Raw genomic sequence first — 26,804 nt, forward strand, 5'->3', positions numbered from 1 at the left:
TGAGCCACGTGCTCTAGAGTTCCAGGACACAACAAGGGATCCCAAGTTGCTGCAACTAAGACCCGATGCAGCCAAATAAAAAAATAAACTTAAAAAAAACCCTCAACATTCAGAAAACTAAGATCATGGTACCCAGTCCCATCACTTCATGGCAAATAGATGGGGAAACAGTGGAAACAGTGGCTGACTTTATTTTTCTGGGCTCCAAAATCACTGCAGATGGTGCCTGCGGCCATGAAATTAAAAGACGCTTGCTCCTTTCCTTAAGGAAAGCTATGATCAACCTAGATAGCATATTAAAAAGCAGAGACATTACTTTGCCAACACAGATCTGTCTAGTCACAGCTATGGTTTTTCCAGTGTCATGTATGGATGTGAGAGTTGGACTATAAGCGCTGAAGAATCGATGCTTTTGAACTGTGGTGTTGGAGAAGACTCTTGAGAGTCGCTTGGACTTCAAAGCAATCCAACCAGTCCATTCTAAAGGAAATCAGTCCTGAATTTTCATTGAAATGACTGATGCGGAAGCTGAAACTCCAATACTTTGGCCACCTGATGTGAAGAACTGACCTTGATGCTGGGAAAGATTGAAGGCGGGAGGAGTAGGGGATAACAGAGGGTGACATGGTTGGATGGCATCACTGACTCAATGGACTTGACTAGATGGACCTTTGTTGGCAAAGTAATGTCTCTGCTTTTTAATATGCTGTCTAGGTTGGTCATAACTTTCCTTCCAAGGAGTAAGCGTCTTCTAATTTCATGGCTGCAGTCACCATCTGCAGTGATTTTGGAGCCCCCAAAAATAACTTCTGTCATTGTTTCCCCATCTGTTTGCCATGAAGTGATGGGACCGGATGCCATGATCTTAGTTTTCTGAATGTTGAGCTTTAAGCCAATTTTTTCACTTTCATCAAGAGGTTCTTTAGTTCTTCACTTTCTGTTAAAAGGGTCATGTCATTTGTGTATCTGAGGTTATTGATATTTCTCCTGGAAATCTTGATTCCAGCTTGGGGTTCATCCAGCCCAGCGTTTCTCTTGATGTACTCTGCATATAAGTTAAATAGGCAGGGTGACAATATGCAGCCTTGATGTACCCCTTTCCCTATTTGGAACCAGTCTGTTGTTCCATGTCCAGTTCTAACTGTTGCTTCCTGACCTGCGTACAGATTTCTCAGGAGGCAGGTCAGGCGGTCTGGTATTCCCATCTCTTTCAGAATTTTCCAGAGTTTATTGTGAACCACACGGTCAAAGGCTTTGGCATAGTCAGTAAAGTAGAAATAGATGTTTTTCTGGAATTCTCTTGCTTTTTTGATCATCCAACGGATGTTGGCAATTTGATCTCTGGTTCCTCTGCCTTTTCTAAATCCAGCTTGAACATCTGGAAGTTCACAGTTCACATATTGTTGAAGCCTGGCTTGGAGAATTTTGAGCATTACTCTACTAGCATGTGAGATGAATGCAATTTTGTGGTAGTTTGAACATCCTTTGGCATTGCCTTTCTTTGGAATTGGAATGAAAACTGACCTTTTCTAGTTCTGTGGCCACTGCTGAGTTTTCCAAATTTGCTGGTATATTGAGTGCAGCACTTTCACAGCATCATCTTTTAGGATTTGAAATAGCTCAACTGGAATCCCATCACCTCCACTAGCTTGTTTGTAGTGATGCTTCCTAAGGCCCACTTGACTTCACATTCCAGGATGTTTGGGTCTGGGGGAGTGATCACACCATCGTGATTATCTGGGTTGTGAAGATCTTTTTTATACAGTTCTTCTGTGTATTCTTGCCACCTCTTCTTAATATCTTCTGCTTCTGTTAGGTCTATACCATTTATGTCCTTTATTGAGTCCATCTTTGCATGAAATGTTCCGTTGGTATCTCTAATTTTCTTGAAGAGATCTCTAGTCTTTCCCATTCTATTGTTTTCCTCTATTTCTTTGCACTGATCACTGAGGAAGGCTTTCTTATCTCTCCTTGCTGTTCTTTGGAACTCTGCATTCAGATGGGTATATCTTTCCTTTTCTCCTTTGCTTTTTGCTTCTCTTCTTTTCACAGCTATTTGTAAAGCCTCCCCAGACAGCCATTTTGCTTTTTTGCATTTCTTTTTCTTGGGGATGGTCTTGATCCGTGTCTCCTGTACAATGTCATGAACCTCCACCCATAGTTCATCAGGCACTCTGTCTTTCAGATGTAGTCCCTTAAATCTATTTCTCACTTACACTGTATAATCGTAAGGGATTTGATTTAGGTCATACCTGAATGGTCTAGTGGTTTTTCCTACTTTCTTCTATTTAAGTCTGAATTTGGCAATAAAAAAATTGTACACTTTAAATGGGTTAATTTTATATGTGACATTTTTTAATGGGAGAGCTGGATAACCAGCATCTCTCAGGGTCCTTTGGGGATGTAGGATTTTATTCTATAAAAAGTCTCCTCTTACAGAAGAGCAAAGTTTACTAATCCCCACGACCCCCCAACAACCCCGGACCTACCTTAGGGAAGACCCAGCAGCGCAACCCAGCGTCCCATTCGCTCGCCGTTTGCATAGACACGCCCACTCACCCAGCCAGTCTCTGCTTCCGCGACCCCACGTGTTCTGCGCCGCCCTGTCCCCTCCACGCCCTCACTGGGGCTCTCCACAGAAGCCAAAGACGGAAGACTTGCATAGACCTCATAAATAATACATCACGTCAGCGGCTGGTGGGGCGGGGCTTCGACGCGCCTGGCTGAGTCAGGGTTATGAATAATACACATTGAGGCGGGGCCTGAAGGAGTGCGCGTGTCGGGGCGGAGTCCGGGCACGGAAGTGGACGCCTCTGGGGCCTTGAGAGGTGGGGCCATCCATCCTTATGAATATGCAGAAATAAGGGGCGGTGACTGCGGGCCGCCTTCAGCCCGTAGCGCGGCGTGGCTAGCCGCGACTCATGAATAATGCAGGACGTCGGCGGGCAACGCGTCCCTGGCCCGGCCCTTGGGGGCGTGGCCAGCCGCGTCTCATGAATAATGCAGTGCGTCAGCGGGCGGCGAGGTGGGGCGTGGCCGGCGCGTCGCTGGCCCAGGAGCCGGGAAGCGGGGGGCGGGGGAGCGATGGTCGCAAGATGGCGGCGCTGAAGGAGGATCGGAGCTACGGGCTGTCGTGCGGGCGGGTGAGCGACGGCAGCAAGGTGTCCGTGTTCCATGTGAAGCTCACCGACAGTGCCCTGAGGGCCTTCGAGAGCTACCGCGCCAGCCAGGTGAGGGACGGACTCGGCGCGGGCGTCGGGGCACAGGTCGGCCTCGCGCGCCCCTCTCCGCGGCGTCCTGGCTTGGGGGTGAGGGGTCCGGCGTCTGAGGTGTTGCTCGCCGGTTTCTGGGCCAGCGGGTGGGCGCATGTCCCACTCGGAGAGCGGGGAACCTCGGCTCGGGGAGGCGACCCTGGCGGTCGGCCGAGGGTGGCCGACGGGCCAGAACTCGCGCGCCGGATCCGGGGGGCGTCTTTGTCGGCACCTGGAGGCGTCCGGGCCTTTCCGGACTCACCCGGCACCTGGGCAGGAACTAGTTTTCTCACCTGACCAGGGCAGGGAGTGGAGGCAGCGCTGTCCGGGCACGGGAGGTGGGGGGTTAGGACTTCTCTGGCTGCTTGGCAGGGAGACTGGTAGGGATGGCTGACTGCGCTCCCGGGAACAGCTTTTCCGTCTAGGTCACTGGCAGGGTGGGTCAGTGGGTCACCGCTGTCGGGGCGCCTGTGGGGTCCTGTTCAGTTTGTGTGGGGAGGGTCTGTCTGCACATGGGGGCCGTCTTTGACGCTTTCCAGTGAGGCTCCTGGAGTTGGGTTCACTCATATTTCTTGGGAAGGGAAGTTTGGGCAGATCCTGACAGCGTTTCCCCAGCTCCCCAGGTGATCCTGAATCGCTGGACACCTTTAGGAAGAGGGAGTCTTTTGGTGGGGGGTTGCTGGCGTGGAGCCTTTCCTAGGCTGGAAGCCTGTGGTGGGCACCTGGGGAGGCACTCTGGCCACTGCACCTGGCCGCTGACTCTCAAACTTCTCAGGGGCCGACTTGGGCCCTTCTGGGGAAGTTCGAGGTGTTTCAGTTCTGCCACCTGGCCCCCCGGGGAGAGGGTGTTGGGGATGGGTTTCTTTGCACCATCTCTCAAGGCCTGACTCGGGAGCACATCTGGGCCCGTGGTCAGAAACTGCTTCTTCCCATTTCTGTGTGTGTCATGGCGCCCTCATCCTGTGTTGGCACAGAAGTTGCAGGTGCCCAGTGCTCAGGTCCTGAGGGGAAATGGTTGGGGGGGTCCTTTTCCTCTTTGCCTGGAAAGTAGGGACTTCAGAGCCTGTGGTTAGGGGGTTGGGTCTGGTGTCAGGTTCAGGGAGGCGCTGCCCTGTGTGTGTGTGTACTGGGGATGGGGGGGCCTCGGGCGGGTTAGGAGAGAGACTAACTAGGAAGGAATGTGGCTTTCTTCCTGCCCTGGACTTGTTCGGCACCATTAGCTAAGCCCGGAGTTTCTTTCCCTGTTCTGTTCCCAGTGCCCACCCCGCCCTGCTTCTCACTTTGGGGGGCAGTTTCCTTCCTCTCCTTGTGTCTCAGTTTCCCCTTCATTGAACTGGGAATTCATCCATTTTGGAAGAGCAAGCGCCCACCGTGTCCAAAAGGGGTTCCCCCAGGTGAGGCTGGGGTGCCCCTGCAGGTGAGGAGGAGGGGGCCGGGTGGCCAGCTGGAGCCTCCCTTCCTTGTGGAATCCCAGCCCAGAGTCTTTTTTCCCCCTGGGCAATTCTGACTCGTCCTGCAGGAAGGTGGGCTTTCCTCGAAACAGCTGGGGAAGAGCTCCTGCGTCGTGTAAATGAGGTGAGCTTGGCACCTGGTCACGGTGGCTTGGGAGCCCCGCCTTCCCTGCCATGCTGCCCTCCCTGGCTCCAGTCGCCCGGAAGGCCCGCCTGTGCGTCCACCTCATGCTGTCACGCTGCTATTTTTAATTTAGGGTGTTGGTTACATCCCTTAAGCTGGATATTCCTCCTGTGAGGGTGAAGGTATAACTGCAGACTCAAGTTTGTCCCACGCAGAGCCCAGCTGTGTGCGTCAGTGTTGATCAGCCAGAAGGGGCTCCCTGGCAGAGCTGCTCCTGCAAGCCGGTCGTGTTAACCTGACTGGTTGGGCTGAGTTTTGGGGGTGACTCAAACTTTCATTTTTCTCAGAGGCTGACAGGTGATTTAAGTTTCTTGGCAATTTTGTATTTAATCCCACCAGACAGGCGGTGTCGTGGACTGAGGTAAGGCCGGGGCAGCTCGGGCACTCAATGTTCTTGGGCGGTGGGCATGGGGAAGGTGACTGATGAACCTGTGCGACTACAGAAGTGCATTGGCTGTTAGCACAATATGTGTGTTGTTGCATCCTCATTTGTATGACTGTCACAGTTTAGAGTTTTCTCTTCTCTAGCGCTGCGGCTATATGGTTTGCCAGTGGGAACCTGTGGAGAGGGAGGGTTTTCACTTTTACTTTATGTTGTTCTTTATGTTGTACTTTATGTTGTTAGTTTATGTTTATGTTTTACTTTAAATTGCCCCTTGGACAGCACAGGTTTGAAGTGCCCATTTGTACATGGGTTTTTTTTTTTTTCACCAAACACGTACCGTAGTACTAGGGGACCCACGGTTGGTTGACTCTGCAGATGTGGAACTCAGGATATGGAGGGCCGACTATAAAGTTTATTCACAATTTTTGACTGTTAGAGGTTTGGTGCCCCTAACCCCGGTGTTGTTCAAGGGTGAGCTGTAATGGCAAAGAGGTTTTACAAACTCAGATGTGGCAGGAAACTGGAGAGGAGCTTCCTTCAAAACTTTCTCTGTGGCTCCCAGGAGCCTGTAATCCTAGCTATTGGACTAGCCCAAGTAGGAGTCCCTGACAGCTCCCGTCTCCCGGGGGGTCTGGAGTCTGAGCTGTCTTTTGTAGACCCAGTGAGCAGCCCGGAACGTGGTGGAAGGTGAAGGTGAAGTTGCGCGTGGCTGCCACTGTCCAGACTGGGGTGTCGTGCGGTCTTGAGTGTGTCCCAAGGCACTCCCGTGGATCTCCCTTTTCGCTGTGATGGGTTATTTCCGGGAGAGAAGAGAGAGGACGTGTAAACACAGCCCATCACTTCAGGATCGCATCATGGGTCTGTTCAGAGAAGTGTCCCTGATAGTGACTCTGAGGGAAGTGATCTTTGCTGGGGCATCTTCCTCGATCACGTGGATATTTCATCATCAGATTTGATGGGTCTGTTGCTGAGTGACCCCCTCCTCTCCTGGATTATAAGTTTCTTGAGAGGAAGATGTTGTTGTTTAGGGAAAATTGAGGGCTCAGGGAAGGGCCCAAGAAACCTGCGAACTGGAGCCTGTCTGGGTTTGAATCTCTGCATCTCAGGCGTACCTGCGTGAGGCCTTGGTTCTGTGCCTGACCCCTCCCAGTCCAGCTCCTCCTCCTCAGATATCTGAGGATCCCAGCGGCTGCTCTGGGTCCTTCTCCTCTTTAGGGCTATGAGTGTGCCAGTCCCTGCGCCCTCTTAGCTCCTAATCCCGCCCTCGGGGTTGGGGGTGTCTCAGTGCCCAATCCCGCTCTGAGCTCTGGATTCTTCTCTCGGGGCTGTGAGGGTCCTAGTACCTGAGCCCTCCGAGCACCCGGTCCTCCTCTCCGGACTCCGAGGGTCTCGGGCCCTGCCTGCTCTGAGCTCCGACTCCTCCTGGGGCTTTTGGCACGTGTGCAGCCCTGATCCCTCCCAGGGTCTCAGCACTTGGTGTGGGGACCCAGGGCTGGTTCCCACCTGCAGGTTTGAGCAGAGACTAGGGGAGACTATCTTCCTGAATCTGATTTGAGTGCCCCGTCTGTACAGGGACACCGCTCAGGGGCTAGATGTTTACCAGTGACCAGAATGTGTCCCTAGTCTCTCTCGCTGGCATGCTAGAGGCAGGAGACAGATAATGAACAGGGTGGCACGGAAATCAGCATGAAGAGCTTGTCAGCGGCCAGTGTCAGGAAGGAAATAAAACGGGGTGACGTGAGAGGGCGCTAAGAGAGGCACACGCAGGGCATGCCAGAGCTGAGGTCTGCTGGGCGAGGGGTCCCCAGGCATGGCGCATGTACAGGCCTTAAAACATGAGGGGCTGGGAGGGTGTTTGCTGAGGGTGGGGCCTGGGGGCTAGGTAAAGGGGTGGAGGTGGCTACAGGGCTCTGTCCTGGGACGGGCGTAGGAAGAGGGGCTCTGCAGCAGATACCACGAGGCTGTTTTGGACTGACACTGGGGGCTGCTCGCCTGCTGCTAAGGGGCTAGCTGCGTGAGGTGGGTTCGTCTCCCCTTCCTGGGTGGGGCACCCCACTTGGCCCTAACCAGGTGGCTTCTTGCCAGCCATGTCTGCTTTTCAGATAGGCTGTCTTTAGGAATAGTGACTAGGTAAATTTGCTGCCCCTCCTGGCTTCCAGCCAGGTCCCTGTAAGCCCTTTGTCCAGGCACATATCATCTTCCTGAGTCTTGACCGGTAGACTAGCTTCTTGTTCCCACTGTTTATTGTGGGCAGTTGAGGCTCTGAGGGGCCGTATTGCTTGCTGAGGTCACTTGGATTGTCCTCACTTGGCCCAGGCTGCCTCTCAAGTTAGGAGGGAGTTTGAGCCACTAGGACTTAGCTCTGAAAGGGAGCCCCACTGTGGTCTCCAGTCCTTATGAAATGCCAGCATTCTAGGCCCCTGGAGTGTCAGTGACGTGAGTGGCCATGCAGGTGCCTAAAGTTGCCAGCTGTGACGGTCCTGTGTCCCCTCTCCCTTGAGAAAGCCTGCAGGTGATAACCAGTGCCTGTGGGTCGTGCCCCACGTGCTCGCGCTGTCCTGAGCCGTACACGTGACTCATCTCGTCTCCTGGCTGTCAGCCCCAGGTGGGGAGCGGGTCCCATCGCTCAGATGAGGACACGGGTCAAGACTGTGGGAGGCCGAGTCTGGAGAAGGAGTCGGGCCCCTGGCTGGATGCAGTGTGTGGCCTTGAGCTTTGCCCCCTCTGAAGGGTGGGGAGCCCCTCCCAGAAGGAGCATGCCTCACAGGTACTGAGGGCAGGCGAGCAGCCTGGGGTGTGGGGTGAGTGCTGGTCATTTCTGCGGCTAGCCTGTGAGGCTGTGTGTGAGGGGCCAAGCACCCCGTCGGCCGCTGTGACCCTTGACTGGGTTTCCGACAGCTGTTCGCCATGGTGACTGTGTGTAAACAGTCGTCGGCTCTCGGAAACCCATCCTCTGTTGACTCATCGGCAAGGCCAGAGTTCATCACCCTTGAAGTAGTTTTGACATCATACCCGGATTGTGACATCTGTGGGAAGTCCTTGAAAAACAAGACTGCTTCTCCTGGTCCCAGAGCAGACCCTGGTTTTGAGAGAGCTGCGTCTTTGTGGCAGCAGCGCTGCTCGCCGTGCCCGGCGGTCAGTCCGTCCTGCGCCTTTGGGTTTGCCTCCGCGGCATCCTCGTTTGTAGGGCCTGGCTCCCTTGCTCTGCCTCTATGACTTTCTTTTTGGTCTTCTTTCTTCTCGGTGGCTTGTGTGACCCGGAGTTGTCTGAGATCTCATCTTTTGCAATACATGGCCACCCTGCAGTCACCCAGAGCCCAAATGGATGTATTCTAGAACAGTCCCTCCAGAGACAGCCTCTGACCAGTTATGTAGTAAGTGGCATAGACAGCCACGACGTACAGTTCTGTCACTTTGCTTTTTTAATGAAGAAGCTGGTGTCCAAGTAAAGCATCCAGGGGGAGACCTCCTGTCCCCACACTCAGGGGCTGCACTGGAGTCTGATGCTAATTACACCCTCCCAGCTGGACCCTCCCTGGCCCCACTGAGATGTGGCTCCCGGCTGAGTCACCAGGTCACAGGGTGTGTTGGTGACTAGCCACAACCCCTCCAGAGGGGAGGGGTCCTCACGGGTGTGGGAAGTTTGTGGGGTCACTGAAGTGAAGTGAAAGTCGCTCAGTCGTGTCTGACTCTTTGCGACCTCGTGGACTATACAGTCCATGGAATTCTCCAGACCAGAATACGGGAGTGGGTAACCTTTCCTTCCCCAGGGATTGAACCCAGGTCTCCCGCATTGCTGGTGGACTCTTTACCAGCCGAGCCAGCAGGGAAGCCCAAGGATACTGGAGTGGGTAGCCTGCCCCGTCTCCAGGGGATCTCCCCGACCCAGAATCGAACCGGGCTCTCCTGCATTGCAGGCAGATCCTTTACCAACTGAACTATCAGGGAAACCTGTGGGGTCACTGAAGTCCTATTTAAAAGTGATATGTGTCAGAATTTCTTTCTTTTTACCGTAAAAGCAGTATAACTCGGTGATGAATACTAGTGATTCCCTGTTCCCATGGTCTGTTGTTGACACCATGGTGCCTTCCTCTTTCTTGCATCTAGGCACTGAGTTATCACAGTGGTGTTCTCATATGGTCTTTTTTTTAAATATAAAGTTTTATTGATAAAAAAATATTTACTTTTAGGAGTGTTGGGTCTTTGTTGCATGGGCTGCTCTTTAGTTGTGGCTTGCGGGCTCAGTAGTGAAGAGGAACTAAAGAGCCTCTTGACGAGGGTGAAAGAGGAGAATGGAAAAAACTGGCTTAAAACGGAACATTCAAAAAACTAAACTAAAAAAACCCTGAAAACCTAAGATCATGGCATCTGGTCCCATCATTTTATGGCAGCTAGAAGGGGAAAAAGTGGAAGCAGTGACAGATTTTAATTTCTTGGACTCCAAAATCACTGCCCAGTAGTTAACCACTCAACCACCAGAGAAGCCCCTTATATAATCTTAGGTCTCAATTCTTCCCTTAAACTGTATAAACTTTTTTTTTTCTCTTTAAATCACAGTGCTCAGCTTTGCTTTTTAGTGGCTGCGTTTTCTCCTGCAGTGCAGACTCTGAACAGGTCTGTAGTCCTCTGGCATCACACCGATCCTGGGGATTCCCGGGTGCCTGGAGCCTGTCCTCTGTCCTGTGCTGAGTGAGGGCCGTGTGGACATGCAGAATTGCAGAGAGGAGCGGAGCCGAGGGTTGCAGGTGCTGAGCAACTGAACTCTTGTCTGATGAAATTGAGACCCAAGAAGGATATGGTCTGTTTTGTGGTGTTGGACTGTCAGCTCTGTCAGGCATGGAGCAGGGGAGACTGGGGGTAGAAACTTGGATGCCTGAGCTGGGGTCCCGTGGGGTCAGGCGGGAGGACAGATGTGGGAGTGTTGGGGCTGCCACCTGTACCTGGGTGGGGAAGGTAGACATATCTAACCTTTCCTGATTCTGGGCACAGAGTGGAAATGCCTTTGTGCTCCTGGCTTATTGTCATCCCTGAGCTAGGTTTGTGAGAGTCAGGTTGTGCAGGGCTTTAGGAGATGCTGGTGGTCGCCTCTGGAGTGACTCTTGGCAGGGGAGGAAGGCGGCTGTGGGCCATCAGAGAGCTGCTGTGGGTCTGCAGTGGTTGAATGACGAGAGCGCGAGGAAGGTGGGAGATGTGTGTGTGTGGCCGTGGCGATGGCTGCTGTAGGGTCTGTGTCTTTCTGGGTTGCTGCCTTTGTCTCAGGGTGTAGATGTCATGAGCATCTTGCCAGAGTCCTAACGAGTGCAGTTTAGAGGTGGTTTTGAATGAATGTGGCAGCCGTGGAAGCCAGCAGCCTTTCTTTTTCTGGTTCTTGGATTGTGTTCGTGGCTCGGGGGCAGTTGGATGGCAGGTTTCCTCGATTGTGCTGGCCTTGACCACTTCCTGGATAGTGGATGTTCTGGATGCTGGGAGAACCAAGGCTGGGCCCTGGACCTGAGACGGCATTTGGGGGTCAGTGTCACCCCTAGTCAGCTTCTTGGGCAGACAAGCAAGTGGGCTATGCTGTCCACGCACAGAGAACATCGGGTTGGGGCCCAAGGCCTGCTTACCACTTCCCGTGGTTCCTAGGCACACTACTAAACAGGCGGTCCTGGGGTAGCTCAGCCTGCCTTGGCCTGCCCTGCTTTCGAGAAATGCGAAGCTGCTGGTGGCTGCGGGCTGAAGTCCACGCCCACTGTGGCTGGCCCCTCATCGGGGCTCTCCTGAAGGTAGGCCTGCATCGCAGGAAGCTGAGGCATGGCCCAGGGACGTCTGTCCCGAGTGTGTGCTCTCCCGGTACCCCTGCTTTCTGCAGCCTACGCCTGTCGGGGGGTGTCGTCTCCTCATCGTTTGCCTGGCCGCGCTCTGTCCATCTTAGATATGCCAGAAGGATGTCCTCACAAGGAGGTGTCTCTGTCGAAGGAGGCTACACGTTGGGATCAGGTGGCCTAGCTCCAGCCAGCTCCTGCTGACCACATGGGGGCCCTGGGCTACTGACTTCTTCCCCAGCCTCAGTTTCCCTGGTTGAAGCCACCCCTGCAGGTGTGCTGGCCTCCCAGGTCAGGCAGGGGAGGCATATGGATGCTGACCACTCCGCCTCCCCCTGCGTGTGTATGTGCGTCCAGAAACGACCTGAGAATGGGAAGGCCTTGGGAGTGTAAGTACCGACTTCTTTGTCTGTGCTGCCAAAGGTTTCTTTGTGAAGTGAAGGATAGCTGGATGAAGGGAATTTCCTCAGTCTTTCTGAGCTGCTTCCCTGTGCCTGCGAAGCCCCCCGCGCCGTGTTGGAGGGGGCTGGGCCCCGTCTGTGGTCTTGGTGGACAGTGGTGGGGGGGCAGCCGGTGAGCAGAGCCCAGCTGGGTTGGTGGCTGCTGATGGTGGAGCACGAGGAGCCAGGCCCAGAGCCCAGGCTGTGGTGGCTCTGTCTTTGCCTTCAGGTTGTGCCCAAGCATGTGGCCTTTGGGGAATCACAGGAGGGCAGCCTCGAGGGGTCAGACCTCCCTCCATTCGAAAATGCTGCTCCCCAGGTTGCAGGGGACAGGAGAGTTCTCTTCCCTCCATCAGCAGCTCGGCTGCGTGTGGCCCTGGCAAAGGTGTGTAAAAGCTGAGTAGTGAGGGTCCACCCCTGCCCTTTCCTGGAATCTATGGCTTCTTTCTGGGCAGGAGTGGCAGGACATGGGCATGTAGGGCCTGAGGAGTCCCTGGCCTACCTCTCTGCCCACGTGGATGTGTGCTCGTGGCCTCCATGTCCTGTTTATTAGACGGACTGAGTTGGCTTTGCCCTACAGCCTCTGCATCCCTGTGGGGGAGGCCAGCCGAGGGCATGGTGACAAGGTGGGGGACGAGATGAGAGAGAGAAACGCAGTGGCAATGGGCAGGAGGTGCCCTGGGGATGCAGGGCAAGTGAAACCCTACGGGAGGGCCAGGAAAGCCTGCGTGAGATTCGAGAGAGCAGTTGAAGTAGGGAGACTGGGGGTTGGGGGGCAGCGGAGGAGGTGGGGGTAAGGGGTGCCTGGCCGGAAGCTGGGGTTAATTTCATCATCCAGGGAAGCCCTGAGTGAGTTGCTGTGGCTGCTCTTCTTTGTGTGGGTGTAGATGGCTGCCACCCCTTCCTGGGCTCCCTGTGGAAGGCTCAGCCCCGTGCCTGACTTCACTCTGGGTAAGAACATTTTCTCCTGGGGGCTTCCTCCTGTGACAGGCAGGACTGGGGCAGGTTGTGGCCAGGGAGGCTTTGCCAATGCTGAGACCAGTCAACCCCAGTCTTAAACCTGGGACCTCTCAGAGCCTTAACATTCTTTTTATTGTTATCTTTTATCTTTAATTATAAAATTCACATAGCATACATTTGCCATCTTAACCATTTTCAAGCACACAGTTCAGTGCCATGAAGTACGTTCACGTGACTTGGCAGCCGTCACCATCACCCATCCCCAGAGCTCGTTCATCTCCCACTTTCTCCCCCCTCAGCCCCTGGCAGCCACAGTTCTGTTGTCTGCCCCTACAGGTTTGATAGGCTTCCCAGGTGGTGCTAGTGGGAAAGAACCCATCTCCCACTGCAGTAGACTTAAGAAACGCTGGTTTGATCCCTGGGTTGGGAAGATCCCCTGGAGAAGAAAATGGCAATCCACTCCAGTATTCTTGCCTGGAGAATCCCCATGGATGGAGGAGCCTGGTAAGTAAACATCCTCACCAACACTTGCTATCTTCTCTTTTGTTGGCAGTAACCATTCTGACGAGTGAGAGGTGGTCTTGGAACCTTTAAAATGCACCAAGATACTTGTGACTCTCTTACGAGAGCTGCAGTCTGGAGGGCCTCTGGCACTTGATAGGCTTGGGAGTTCCCTGGTTGAGGGTGACAGAGAACCTGGCCTCAGCAGAACGGGGCGTGTTGGCACCCACACTTGAGGTAGGCTTGGGCTGGCTTCAAGGGCTTCCCAGGTGGTGCTAATGGTAAGGAACCCCTCTGCCAATGAAGGAGATATAAGAGACAGGTTTGATCTCTGGGTCGGGAAGACCCCCTGGAGGAGGAAATGGCAACCCGCCCCAGTACTTTTGCCTGAAGAATCCCATGGATAGGGGAGCCTGGCCGACTACAGTCCATGGGGTCACAAAGAGTTGGACACGATTGAAGTGACTTAATACATACACGACTTCAAGGCCTGCCTGAGGGATGATCTTGAGCAGGGTCACCTGGGAGCAGATGACAGGAAGGGCAGGGAGAGCAGGTACGGCCCCGCCCTGAACGAGAAGCTGTGGTCAAGTGGTGATGCAGTGACCAGGGGAGGAGAACAGTGATGAGCAGAGATGGCGGTGCCGGTGCGGGAGCCCGGGCCAGTCAGCACCTGGATCGCTTAAGTTGGGAGAGTCAGTAAGTACCTTGGGTGATTTTCCCTGGTGGCTTAGGCAGTAAAAAAAAATCTGCCTGCAATACAGGAGACCCAGGTTTGATCCCTGGGTCAGGAAGACCCCCTGGAGGAGGGCATGGCAACCTACTCCAGTATCCTTGCCTGGAGTATCCCATGGACAGAGGAGCCTGGTGGGCCACAGTCCTTGGAGTTGCCAAGAGTCAGACACAACTGAGCGACTAACAGTTTCAAATTTTCAACACTTTCACCTTAGGTAGTCTAGAAAACCTGTCAGGAGGGGGCAGGCAGAGCAGGGTGAGGGCCAGGGAAGAGTGGGAGTGTGTGACATGAGTCAGCCCAGGCAGCTCAGCTCTCAGCCACCCTCTTTACTTCCTGACCTCCCAGAGGCAAGACTTCTGCGCTCCCCACTCCCCTAAACCCAAACGGAGGTCCTGAGCTCATGTGACCAGGAGGGGCTGGGCGCCTCCCTACAGGCACCTGAGGCTGCCGGACCCTTCCCTGGTCCTGAACCTGGATGGGACAGAATCTGCTCTTGTTTTTGTCAGTTTAGCCGTTTGGGGCCATGTTGAATCACAGAGGGAATGTTTTGGAAAATGGGCTTTCTTCCAGGTGGGAAGCGGCCTGGAGACCCCAAAGGCCTGGAACTGCCCTTTGTAGGGCACTGGGCGGGTGCAGGCTGAGCCTCAGCCTTCAGTCCCTCTAGTGCTTTTGTCCCCACTCCTGTGCTTGATCTGACCTCAGGGCCTGGGTGAAGGTGCCTGGGGAGGCCAGCAGGAGGACCCTGTGGCAAACCCCGCCGCTTGCCTCTGGGTGGTCGGGCTCCTGCAGGGGAAGTTGGGCCCCCTGTCTGGTCCTGCTTCTGCCTCTCCTCCTCTTGTACGGTGTGTGTGTGCATGTGTGTATATGTATGCATGCGCCTTGGCCACACACCCTTGGTCCCCTCGGTCCAGGGAGGCTGATCTGAGGGGACCCATGGGCCCTGGTTGGGGTGACCACTCTGTCATGTCTGCTTCCTGGTGGGGGTACCGCTGGGGCCCAGAGGCACGGTGCCCTGTCCCACTGCCCTGTGGAGCATAAGTAGGCCAGGAGGTTCCTTTTTCCTTTTCCTTTAAAAAAGGAACGATTTACTTACTTATTTATGACCTTGCCGTGCAGCTTGTAGGATCTTAATTCCTTGACCAGGTTTCTTCTTCCTTTTCCCTTTTTTAAATTGATTGACCGATTGCCACGCCGAGAGGCTTGCAGGGTCTTAGCTCCCCAGCCAGGGATTGAAGCCGAGCCCTGGCAGTGACCACGTCCTAACTGCTGCTGGTGGGTGACGGTCTAGTTGCTAAATTGTGTCCAGCTCTTGGCGACCCCAGGGGCTGTGGCCTGCCAGGCCTCTCTGTCCATGCGATTTCCCAGGCAAGAGTATTGCAGTGGACCGCCATTTCCTTCTTTACTTAACCACTGGACTGCCAGGAAATTCCTCCCTTTTTAAAAAATGTTTATTTATTTGTTCTGCACCAGGCCTTAGTTGTGGCATTCGGGATCTTTCCTCTTCATTGCTGCCTCTGGGATCTTGAGTTGCAGCATGTGGCAGTCTGGTTGCCTGACCAGGGATTGAACCTTGGCTCCCTGCATTGGGAGCACAGTCTTAGCCACTGGATCAGCAGGGAAATACTCTACCCCCCTTTTAAAAACTTAACTGATTTGTATTTTACTTAACTTCTTTGGTTGTGCTGGGTCTTTGTTGCTGAGTGTCCGCTTTCTCTAGGTGCGGTGAGTGGGGGCTACTCTTCCTTGGGGTACTTGAGCTCCTTATTGCAGTGGCTTCTCTTGTTTCGGAGCACAGGCTCTGGGTGAGCGGGCTTTGGTGGTTGCAGCATGCAGGCTCAGTAGTTGTGGCTTGTGGGCTCTAGAGTATGCTGGCTTCAGTAGTTGTGGCTCACGGGCTTAGTTGCCCAGTGGCAAGTGAATCTTCCTGGACCAGGGATTGAACCCATGACAGACGGAGTCCCGTGTACTGCAGCACCAGAGAAGTCCCCCCTCCTTTTTGTTTCAACAGTGACTTTTTGGGGAAATGCAGCTTCCTGCTGTGGACTTTGTGGTTCTCCCCACATCTGGAGGAAGTGATTTAAGGGTCCCAGTGCCACACTCCCACCAAGGGGAGTGCCCACTGAACCGAGTTATGGCAGCCTGACTCACGGGGCCAGAGTGGGGGCAAGCTCAGCTTGGTCTTGCCCGCGTTGGCTGGTGCCTCTCTTCCACGTTGTCAAGGTCCTGGCAGTGAGCCTGCGCCATGTCCCCTTTGGCTGCTCCCGTTACCTGTGGGGTTGGTGGTAGGACTCCCAGGGCCACCTTCTGCGCGTGAAGAAGCTGAGTCTGTTGTGCCCAGTGTTGCAAAACCAAGGTGCTGGCAGTCTGCCACCAGGTTAGGTGAGCAGGCTCAGGTAAGGATGCCGATGATGTCGCTGTTAGGCACGTTCCTCTCTTCAGTGCCTACCTTGGAGTCTCACAGGAGGGTTTGTAAGTCACTGGGTGCAGCGGCGGCGGCTGGCTGCTGTCTCATTGTGACGGAGGCAGACTTTCCCGTCAGGGCCTGTCTGGCCATCTGCGCCTGAGACGGCGACTCTCTGGCCCCTCACGGAGGAGGCCTGCAGCGAGGGGTCTGGCGTGCTGGGTGGGTGTGTGAGCAGACGGCGCTGTCCCGGGGCAGAGCTCAGGCGCTCGGCCCCTGTGCTGTTGTGAGCCGCCTGTGAGCCCCGGCAGGCAGCGTGGTGTCGTGTCTCAGGCTGGGCCCGTGCTTCAGGCGGCTCTTCTGGTCCCGCTCCTTCATTTCACGAATGGGACTGTCTAGAAGGTGGTGGCGAGCCTCAGACCCGAGGGGGTCCACTCGGGCCTGCCTGCACTCCTGTTTCACGCAGGCTCTGCATGCTTTCCGCCCCTCATGGGAGGCGCTGGCTTTCCTGGTAGCAGCTTTCCTCAGGCACAGTGTCAGGCTTGGCACAGCTTCCAGGGGGCCTGGCCTTTTTGTTTGTGACCTTCTGGTGAACTTGGGAAAACATAGTTGCGCAGCCTGGGTGGGAACAGCTGTGCGCGAGTCCCTGGGAAAGCTGGGAGGGCAGGGGTCTGCCCCATCCGAGTCAGGCTCTGGCGGAACGCCCCCCACAGATCCCTCTGCCTCAGCCCCGTGGGTGTAAGGCCGGGCTGGCCCAGCAAGGGGTCAGTTGTCCACACAGTGTTTTCGAGTGTGTGCTACCCGCCCTGAGGAACAGTCAGGTAACTGGTTTCAGATGGGTCCCTGGTGTGGAGACGGCGGGCAGCAGGCACCTCCTGTTCTCCAGGAGGGAGCACTCACAGGCAGGGTCCGCGCTTGTGGCTTTGGTGACCCTCTGGCGCTTTCTCAGTTCTGGGCCAATGCCACCTGTAGTTAGATCTTGATGGGCGCCATCTGTGGGTGAGTCTGAACCAGATCCCAGAGAAGGCCTCCTTGGGCAGGCCTCTGCCAAGGGGCTGTGGTTTCTGGGTTCTGTTCACAGAAAAGGCATGATTTTGCCATTATCTGATAGTGTCACTTCTTCCTTTTTAGAATTGGATGGAATTGTCGAGCTGCTGCAGGATGTGCAAGGATGGTGTAGGGGGAATTTGAGGGGTGGGGGCGGTCCAAGGAGGATGACACAGGGGACACCCCAGGGTGGAGAGACTGCTGAGAGATGTCTGAGGCTGGGGCAGGCCGCAGCTAGAAGGATGTGTTCCTTCTTCCCCTGGTTGTACTATTTTTGGTATTGGACGCTCACAGATGTCTGCTCGTTCCAGCAAAATACGCTCAGCTCACAGTAGATCTGGCAGGCGGGACAAGGACAGCCAGCCCTGGCGGCCTGTGTCCAACTTGTCTCCAGCCTGCTCAGGAGAGGGCATCAGGCCCCTGCTCGCTCCCTTTGCTGTGCCAGAGCCCTGCTAGTCCAGAGCCGTGTGTGTAGAGATCTGGTATCTGGGCTAGCTTCTCCTGACAGGAAGTGGAGCTGTGTTAAGGATTCTGAGGCAGTGTTTGGGTTCGAGTGTAGGATGGGTGGTACATGGTTCTGGCCCTCCCTGGTCTTAGCCCTGCCCTCTGATGTCTCTGTGGGGAGGGCCCCTTCTTACCATTGGGTGGGTGAGGTTAATAACTGACCCCCCGCCCCCTGCCAGGTGAGCTGGGCCATAAGAGTGGAGTCTCCCAGTGTGTGCATAAGTGCGCAGGGTGAGGCTCACGGGTTGTCTGCAGAAGGTGGGCTGATGCAGGGATGCAAAGGCACAAGGCTCTGGACCCCGTTTCCCACAGGGGTTGAAGGTGATCCTGCAGAGTCTGGGCTCCAGGGCCAGGCCTCTCGTTGTACCTCATCCTGGGACCTTCGCACAGCTCCTGCCATCTGCCTCGACTCCTCCTGGTTTTGGTCTCGCATGGGAGAATTCCGAGGCCTGGCACTGGGTGACAGGAATGACCAAGTGTGTGATCTGCAGGGCACCGCTCAGCCCAGGGGAGTGGCTGGTCTGAGTGGACCTGGTGTCTCTCCACACCTCCTTGGAGCTCCTGGTGCCATTGTTCCCAGGGCTCAGCCATTCAGGAGCGAGCACCCAGGGTAGGTGTCTCTGTTACTGCGTAGCTCAGGGCTGGGCGAGCGCAGCAGCGTTGGAGCAGGCCCCGGAGGACTCACGGCCCAGACTTGGGGCAGACGGCAGGATGCCTCACCCTGGCAGACCCGGGCTGCCTTTGAGCCAGCCTGCCGACCTGGGTTGGCGGCCTCCGGCCCCACGTTCTGGTGGGCGCCCCGCAGGCCTGGATGCAGAGGTTCTGGGTGTCTGAGCTCCGTCCCTCCTTCAGTGCGGGCCCGGGTAGGAGACCGGCTGTAGAGCGCAGTGCACGAGCCGGACCGGGAAGAGAGGGCTGACTGGAGTCTGGACTTCAGCTTAGCCCCTTGCGAGATAGGGGTCATGTTGCGGGGGTCTGTCCCTTCCTTCCAGGCCACATCCCTTGCTGTCTGCAGAAGTCAAGGCCTGAGGCGTCTCTGAAAGGGAGGCGTTTGCTTCTCTGTTGGAGCTCTAGGCCAAGAGTCTCCTGGGTGCCAGCATTGTAGACCTCAGACCAGCCAACTCCTCTGCTGCTCAAGGTGATAGGGTCTTTGTGGGCCCCTGAAGCCTGTTGACTGGACCTTGGGTGGCAGGACTTTGTGGTGGCTGTACAGGGATTTGCAGAGCAGGCAGTGTAGGTAGCATTTCCCATGACAGCACTGGGAGCATTAGAGGTGGGGAGTGGGTACTTAGCCCGACGCACAGAGCCTTGTGAATCAAGGCCTTAGGCAGGATGTAGCCTGGGGAACTCTTTAAAATCGGGCCTTGTATTTTGCTTGTTACTTATTAGCCCATAGATTAACCTGTGCGGGGTACCGAGCTGGTGGTAGGTCTGGCTGCTGGGCTCCATAGGCCTGGCAAGCTGGCCAGTTCTGGAGGGAAGAGGGTTACTGCTCCTCTGAAAACCGGATGCTAGGATTGTGGGTTCTGGAGCCTCAAGTTGCTTCCCTTTCCGGCCCAGTCATAGATGAATGTGACAGAAATCAGATGTGCACCGCAGTTTCATGTAGGCGTCCAGGAGGAATCCTGAAGTCTGCGGAAAATTTAGGGGAAATTTAGAACAGCGATCCCCGTGTCGTCATTGTCACTCAGGATGTGCCCTGAAACTTTGGTAACTCAGAGAGTCACAGGATGGCATTTAAAAAACAGAACAAGAGTGGCATCAGCCAGCCCACGCGGGCAGACCCCTCAGCAGGGTGGCTGGCCCCCAGCACTGCCCCAGCTTGTCTGCACAGTGCCGGGCACCTGTCTTCCAGGACCTGAGATGCTCGAAGCAGTGTATGTGTGTGTCCTCTGCACACGACAGCCATCTGACAGGCCCTCCCCAGACCCGGGAGATCCTGACTGTAAGGGATAGACCAGTGGCACATGGACGTGGCGGGTCCCGGTCGGCCCCAGGCGTCTGGCCCAGGGCACCTATTCTCTGCCTTGGGTGGGCTGCAACCAGACCCCAGGTGTGGCAGCCCCAGTTTGGCAGCACCTGACCCAGTGCCAGGCCGCATGGGTTCTGAGTGAAAAGCCATAGTCCATTGGGCTCAGATTCCACCGCAGGTCAGGAGGGCTTGCTGGAGAAGGAATGTTTGCTGGGACCTGTTGGAAAAGTGGAGCTCCTGGGGCCAGAGCAGGTGGTGAGGAAGAGCCTCCGCTCCAGGAGGCTGTGCTGACGGAAAGCCCGTCCTCTTCTAGGTGGGCCAAGATCAGGGTGAGAGGCCAGAGTGTTGGGGAGGGTGGCCTGCACACGCCACTGCAAGGCAGAGGCTTCAGGAAATGGCCTGTGTGCCTGTGCCTCAAACCCTTGTCCTCTGGGTCTTTTTTTTTTTAACTTTTTATTTTGCATTAGACTATAGCCGATTAACAATGTTCCCATAGTTTCAGGTGGACCCAAAGGGACGCAGCCAAACATATGCATGTATCCATCTCCCCCTAACTCCCCTCCCCTCCAGGCTGCCACTTCACACTGAGCAGAGTCCCCTGTGCTTACACAGTAGCACCCTGTTGGTTATCCATTTTCAATACAGCAGTGTGTGCGTGTCCATCCCAAACCCCCATCTGTTCCCCCAGTTTTTCCACCAGGCGGCCAAGTCTGATTGCTCCAGGTCTTCACGGGCTTCTCCCTCCTGCCCTTGCCGTCTGTGTTCAGAGGCCTGCTTCTCCCTGTGCCCCCGCGCGCTGTGTGTCCTCTGAGGCGCATGTGCTCCTGTCGCGGCGTCTGGGGCCGCGCTGACACCCTGCCGCAGCAGGGCGAACCGTGTTCTGTGAACTCTCGGAGGGACGCTGCTCCTGTGTGGTCCCCATGTCGAGTTCATTGGGCACAGTCTGTTGTGTAGTTCCAGGGGCCAGCATCCTCCAGATCCAGGATGCTGTCAGCTCAGCTCTCTCCGCAGGGAGAGCCCTGCCTTGGAGGCCGAGAGTCTTCCCGGTGGGGGGCTCTCCTCAGCTGCCTGTGTCTGATTCCCTCCCTTCCCGGTCCTCCAGCTCTGCCAGATTCCTTTTCCAAAAATAAAAGCCCCGCCTCCTCCTCCTCACTGGCTTTGTCCCAGCTCTCACCCCAGGGTGGTGAAGTGGAGGTAAAGTTCCCTGTGGAGTTGCCTGGGGCAGCAGTGCGGGGCTGTGGGGTGGATATCCAGAAAGCTCTCAGACCACTGCTCAGCACTTGCCCTGTGGCGGGCCTGGGCCTGGCCTGTGATGCTGAGTTTCACACTTTTTCTTTTCCATCCGGCTTCCCTTTTTACCAAATAAAATCAGCTTTATTTTTACTTATTTTAAATATTTATTTTTTTAAACAATTAATTATTAGCGGTGGTGTGCAGGATCTGTTAGTTGTGGCATGCGGGACCTTGCTCCCTGACCAAGAATCACACCTGGGCCCTGTACATTGGGAGCACAGAGTCTTAGTGGACCACCAAGGAAGTCTCTATTTATTTATTTTTATATTTTTGTTTTTGTCTGTGCTGGGCCTTCGTTACTGTGCAGGTTTTTCTCTGGTTTTGACGAGCGGGGGCCGCTCTCTAACTGCAGTGGGGCCCCTCATTACAGTGGTCTCCTGTTAGAGAGCCTGGGCTCTAGGGCACTTGGGCCTCAGTAGTTGAGGCTTCCAGTCTCCAGCACACAGGCTCAATAATTGTGGCTCATGGGCTTCATTGCTCTGCGGCATGTGGGATCTTCCCGGATCCGGGATTGGATTCTGAGCCACCAGGGAAGCCCAGTGTTTATGTATTCATTTATTTGCTTGCGCTGGTCTTGGTTGCAGCCCTGCAGGACCTTGGTTCTTCGTTGGGGCTCGTAGGGTCTTTAGCTGCAGCACTTGGCTGCACTGGACGGCCAGGGAGTCCCTCACCAGCTGTAACGTGCCACTTTATCAAGCAGGTGATGGTCCACCCTGGTGGGGGCCGGGGGCCCTGCTGGGTGGCCCGGGGTCGGGGCCAGCTCTGCTCAGGAGCTCGCGACTGTTGGTGAGATGCTGGCCCCGTGGGGTCCCAGGCAGTATCCTCCCACTGCCAGGATGCTCTAGCCCCTTCAGCCTGCCTGTGGTGGAGGCACCTCAGATGGCAGCCGTGGGGCATCTGCATGGAGCCCTGAATCGTTCCCAGTGACCAGGCCCCTCCGTGGGCATCGCAAACCTCGCCAGGCTGCTGAGTGCTCTCCCCTCCAGGAGCTTTTGGATTCTGCATTTATGGGCCTGGAACCTCTTCCCTCATTTGGCTCAGAAGCAAAAGAGGAAGGTTGTGGAGTTTGCACTCGGAGCATTGACCATGCCGCTTGCCCTGCCTTCCTGCTCCTCTGTCCTGGAGGTGTGGGCTGTGGCGGGTAGTGTCACTGCTGTTTGTCCTCCTTCACGGGGTAGGGTTTTGGGAAACCCCAAAGGCTGCTCTTTGGGGTCCTGACATGTCCTTGTTGAGACTCTACAGGTTTGCTCCTAATTTGGCTGGTTGCAGGGTTTTCCGTGGGGGGGTCCCCGTTTGCAAGGTTGACTGAGGCGGGCTCACTCTGGTTCCAGCTGCCCCAGCAGCCTGCAGCACCGCCATCACCAGCATGCCACAGGGCGAGGCTCGCTACTCACGAGGGCCTCCGCCTGGAGCCGTAGGTGCAGGCCTGCACCCCGCCCTCCCTAGGGGTCTGTGCCCCTTAGCCCCGACACCCTTGATGCCCTCTGTTGCCTTCTGACTCCCTCCTGTCACACCACGACTCTCGGAAAGCGCTCTGTCAGCATAGATAGCGCTGTGGTTGCGGCTCCCGGAAGCCTCTCGGCACCCACAGACACGGGGCCTGCCCTGTGTTCTCACGGCCCATCACCCTAGGGCTGCCGTGTCTCTCTCTGGGTCCGCTGCTTTCTTGGAGCCCCTGGGCGTCACTGGCCATTCGACTGGGTGTGTGGCTCCTTAGCGGGATATCCAGCTGCAGTGATGGGGCCCCTCCTGTCCTACAGAGCTCTGGGACGTTTGGTAGCCTAACGTGGAGTGTCTGCTCCCTGTTAACAAAGCCCTGATCTCGGCCAGCTGGGCGGTGGTGCTGCTTACGGCTCCTGGGGACCCTTGTGGGCCGCCAGGTGTGAGTCACGGGGTTCCTGGGGTCCCACTGCTGAGGCCACAGCATTCTCTCCTCGGCTGCCCAAGACTTTCTTTGAAAATCTCCTGGGGAATTCTCTGGTGGTTCCATGATTATGACTCTGAGCGGTCACTGTGGGGGGCGGGGGGAGGGGGTGTGGGTTTGATCCCTGATCAAGGAATTAAAATCCCACAAGCCTGTGCCGTGTGCCAAAAAAATGTCTCTCTGCCATCAGTGCCCTTGCTGCCTCTCCTCCTCCTTGCCCACCGGGAAGCGCCCTCCTGGAGCCCCGGATGCTTCCCAGGGACAGAGTGCATGAGAGGACCTGGTGCCCACCAGGCCTCTGCCACGAGCCTGTGGATTTGACTGGGCCTTCCCTTCCCGGATCAATGGTTTCCAACTTTGTTTCGCTCTTACACGGTGCAGCCAGGTGTGTCAGATAGACCAGTGGGAAGTACCTCACTCTCCCAGAGCACACCCTGCTAAGTGCCGAGGCCCCTCAGGTCCCACCCCAGCACTCCAGCTGAGCAATTGGCATGTGCCCAAGACGTTTGACCAGCCTGACCACAGACTCGAGGGAGGGCCGGGGGAGCGCCCCACCACCCCTCCTCTCCCCCAACAATAGCTGACTTGCCTTTAAAATTTTTTTAAATTATTTTATAGTAATTGTTTATTTTTGTCTGTCCGTAGTCTTCGTTGCTTTGCATGGTCTTTCTCTATTTGGGGCGAGCAGGGGCTGCTCTTCATTGAGGGCACGCAGGCTCAGTAGTTGTGGCTCGCCAGCTTTAGAGCTCAGGCTCAGAAGTTGTGGTACGTGGGCTTAGTTGCTCCGAGGCATGTGGAATCTTCCTGGACCAGGGATTGAACTTGTGTCCCCTGCATTGGCAGGCAGATTCTTACCCCTGCGTCACCAAGGAAGTCCAGCAACAACTGACTTTTCTTGCCACCTCTGTGAGTGTGTCCCAGGATGTTTCCCACATCCTTTTGCACACTAGATTGTCTTATTCTTCCTAATTTTATAGCAGTGCTGGGCAAAGAAAATCTCTCATTTTTGTTTTCTTGGGGACTTCTGTGTTTCAACCACTTGCACTATCTTCTCAGTCTGTACCATATTCATCACCTTTTCTTATTGGGGTGTGTGTGTCTTTTACTGGGGCTCACTCCAGTGCAGATTAACCTCGGCAGCTCTCTCACAGGATGCTACCTGAGTGCTGTCTGCTCACCGGGATGGCACTGTGGCGTGGTCATTCCTTCTCCCAGGAGTGACCCATCTCATTCCTGATTGGACAAGATCACCTCACCTGCTGTGAGTTTTGGCCTGGCTGTCCCTGTGAGCAGTGCTTACTCATAGGTTCTTCTCTGGCAAATCAGATGTGTGAAGGCGGAAACCACCTGGCCATTTGTCACTTTCTTAAAGTTTGACCATGGACCCAGCTGGCTGATGACTTTGAAGCACTTAGACTGTGTTGTTAGGCTAGTTTTCAGGGTCTTGGATTTGCTTGCATTTACCTCCGTGACATATTAGTGGAAAAAACATGATTGTGGATTGGAAAATACTACATTCTGCATGACTCCTGTTGGTTCCCAGAGTTATTCCATGTATGTAGAGTGAACCCATGCCAACTTCAGGAGGTGGGAGTGGTCAGTTAGGGGGACTATACCTAGGCCATGGGACGTGTGCTGCCTGTCTCCGGGCGTGGTGACTTCTCGTGGCTCACCGAGAAGTCCGGGCCCTGGTGCTGTGCCGGCCTCGACTGAGATGAGGATACACTACCCATCAGCCCCAACACATCACTGCTTCCCTGAAGGAAGCCACAGTTTCCCCAGCGTTTGGGTGGTTCCTGTTTCTACCTTTGTCAGAGTTGATTCCTTGAGGAGGACTCTGCCGACAGGTCTTGCTTGGAGGGCACTGGATTTGAACTGCAGGATTTCTTTTTTTTTTTTTTTAATTTTTTTTTATTAGTGGAGGCTAATTACTTCACAGAACTGCAGAATTTCAAGTGTCATGACCAGAGGGTGGGGGGCTGTTAAAGGAATCCATGTCAGATGTCTGCGTGGTGAGTGCTTGGTGAGCACGTTCCAAGGGGAGTCAGTCAAATGCTGAGATGCACTGGGGTCCTTGCAGAGTTACCCACCATATGCATGGTAGAGGTGACAGAAGACAGGAGTGTGGCTAGTGGTCATGTTTTACTTAAATGAGCACTTCTCTTTCTTGCTTGCTTTAAATTTTTTGGCCATACCGTGTGACATGTGGGATCTCAGTTCCCTGACCAGGGATTGAACCTCTGCTAGGCACCCCCCCCCCCCACCCCGGCTCCGCCTTCATGCATTGGAATTCTTAATCACTGGACCAACAAGAGAGAGAGGGAGAGTGAGGTCGGTCAGTCGTGTCCGACTCTTCAGTCACATGGACAGTAGCCTACCAGGCTTCTCTGTCCATGGGATTTTCCAGGCAAGAGTACCGGAGTTGGTTGCCATTTTATTTTCCAGGGGATCTTCCTGACTCAGGGATCGAACCTGGGTCTCCCGCATTGCAGGCAGATGTTTTACCCTCTGAGCCACCAGGGAAGCCCGTGGACCACCAAGGAAGTCCCTAAATGAGCACTTTTTATTGACTCATCATCACTTTGTTGAGTATTATTTGAGGTCATCAATACAGTTTTGGGAAAGGTTCTGTGGCCCTGATGGTTCTCTTGGTTTGGGGACCGGGTGCTCCCTTTGTCCGAGTCTGTCTTGTCAGCTGTCCCTGCTGGGGCCTCTCAGCGTGCCTGGGGCCCTTAAGCGCCCTTTCTTCAGCCCTCTTCCCCTGCGGCCAGTTGTTTCCCTGATGGGAGAGCAGACTCGGTGAGATCATGTGACCCAGGCTACCCCTGCAGTGCCCTTACTGCCTTGAAAGCCATGAACAAGGTCGTTCCCATTTCGCAGATGAGAAAACTAACTAGCTCAGGCATGAAGTCTGTCTCCCAAGGCCACACGGCTGGTTAGAGGATGGGCTCCCTCACCCTGAAGCTTCTTGGAGGCCTCTTCTCCTTGCCTTCTTCCTGGTGTCTGGGTTGTTGTTGTTTTAAAGAGTGTTGCAGTGGTTTATTTAACAAGATTCAGAAACAGAGAGATAGGAGCTGGAGCTCACATGTGGCAGAGCCGGTTTGTACTGTTCCGTATGCAGTTTCAAGCAGCTGCTGAGTTATTGCCAGCCCTGTGTGACCAAGTCAGAGAGGTTAAGTGTCTTACTTAGGTCACACAGCTTCTAAATGGCAGACCCAGAAGTGGAAGCGAGTTTTCTGAAATTAGTTCTGGGCCCCGAGACTGAAGTTTTGTCTTTGGTTCACAACGGCTGTTGGGAGCCCCATGTGTCATTCTTGTTCTGAAGCCTTTGGTTCCAGCTCTGCGGGGACCGGTTGATTGGTGTGGAAGCTGGGCCAGTGCACTGCTCTGATCTCCTACTGAAAGGACGGGACCCCTCCAGGTGCTGCCTCAGCTTTCAGGCAGCACCCAGCCCCTCCCTGCACCCCAGCTCTGGCTTGAGTTTGAATGGCTTGGAGTGGTATGGAGGAGGGGACCCTGGGATCCCGGGGCAGCATGTTGGTGATGTGAGGCCGGACCAGCCGAGGGCCCGCAAGTTAACCTGACTTCTTAACTGCTCGATTCTGGGTTCCTAGCTTACAGGTTCAGAAAGGGTTTGGATTGTGCTGTGCAGTCACTGCTGCCGTACACAACTCTCAGCTCCAGTGGGACCGTTCTGTCTTCCTTTCCTAAATAGACCTTCTGGTCCTGTTTCCGCCGAGGCAGCTGGCCTGGGAGTCCCGCCAGGTTCTACTTCTGTGATGGCGCAGATGGTAAGCTGCGCCCGAATCTAATTTCAGGCCTGAGATAAAATGGTTTTTGTCGACCTGGGCTTGGTGAGTAGGAAGGCGGGTGGCTTGAGCTTTCCTTCAAGGTGTTTCGTGATGTTTGCTCACTCAGAAGGCTCGATGTTCCGGCCACAACGAGAGGCCA

At 55.1% G+C, this 26,804-nt stretch overlaps 1 protein-coding gene across 1 annotated transcript in view; it reads left to right on the top strand.

Moving 5' to 3' along the window:
• Positions 1-3,073: 3,073 nt before the first annotated feature.
• Positions 3,074-26,804, top strand: part of ELL (elongation factor for RNA polymerase II) — an 82,345-nt gene continuing 58,614 nt past the window's right edge. Inside the window, exon 1 of the mRNA XM_065917402.1 lies at positions 3,074-3,230. Within this exon, the coding sequence (XP_065773474.1) occupies positions 3,096-3,230 (135 nt within the window). The 5' untranslated portion in view covers positions 3,074-3,095. The remainder of the gene's footprint in view (positions 3,231-26,804) is intronic.

This window comes from Muntiacus reevesi, chromosome 1, assembly GCF_963930625.1.
Source record: "Muntiacus reevesi chromosome 1, mMunRee1.1, whole genome shotgun sequence".
NCBI lineage: Eukaryota > Metazoa > Chordata > Mammalia > Artiodactyla > Cervidae > Muntiacus > Muntiacus reevesi.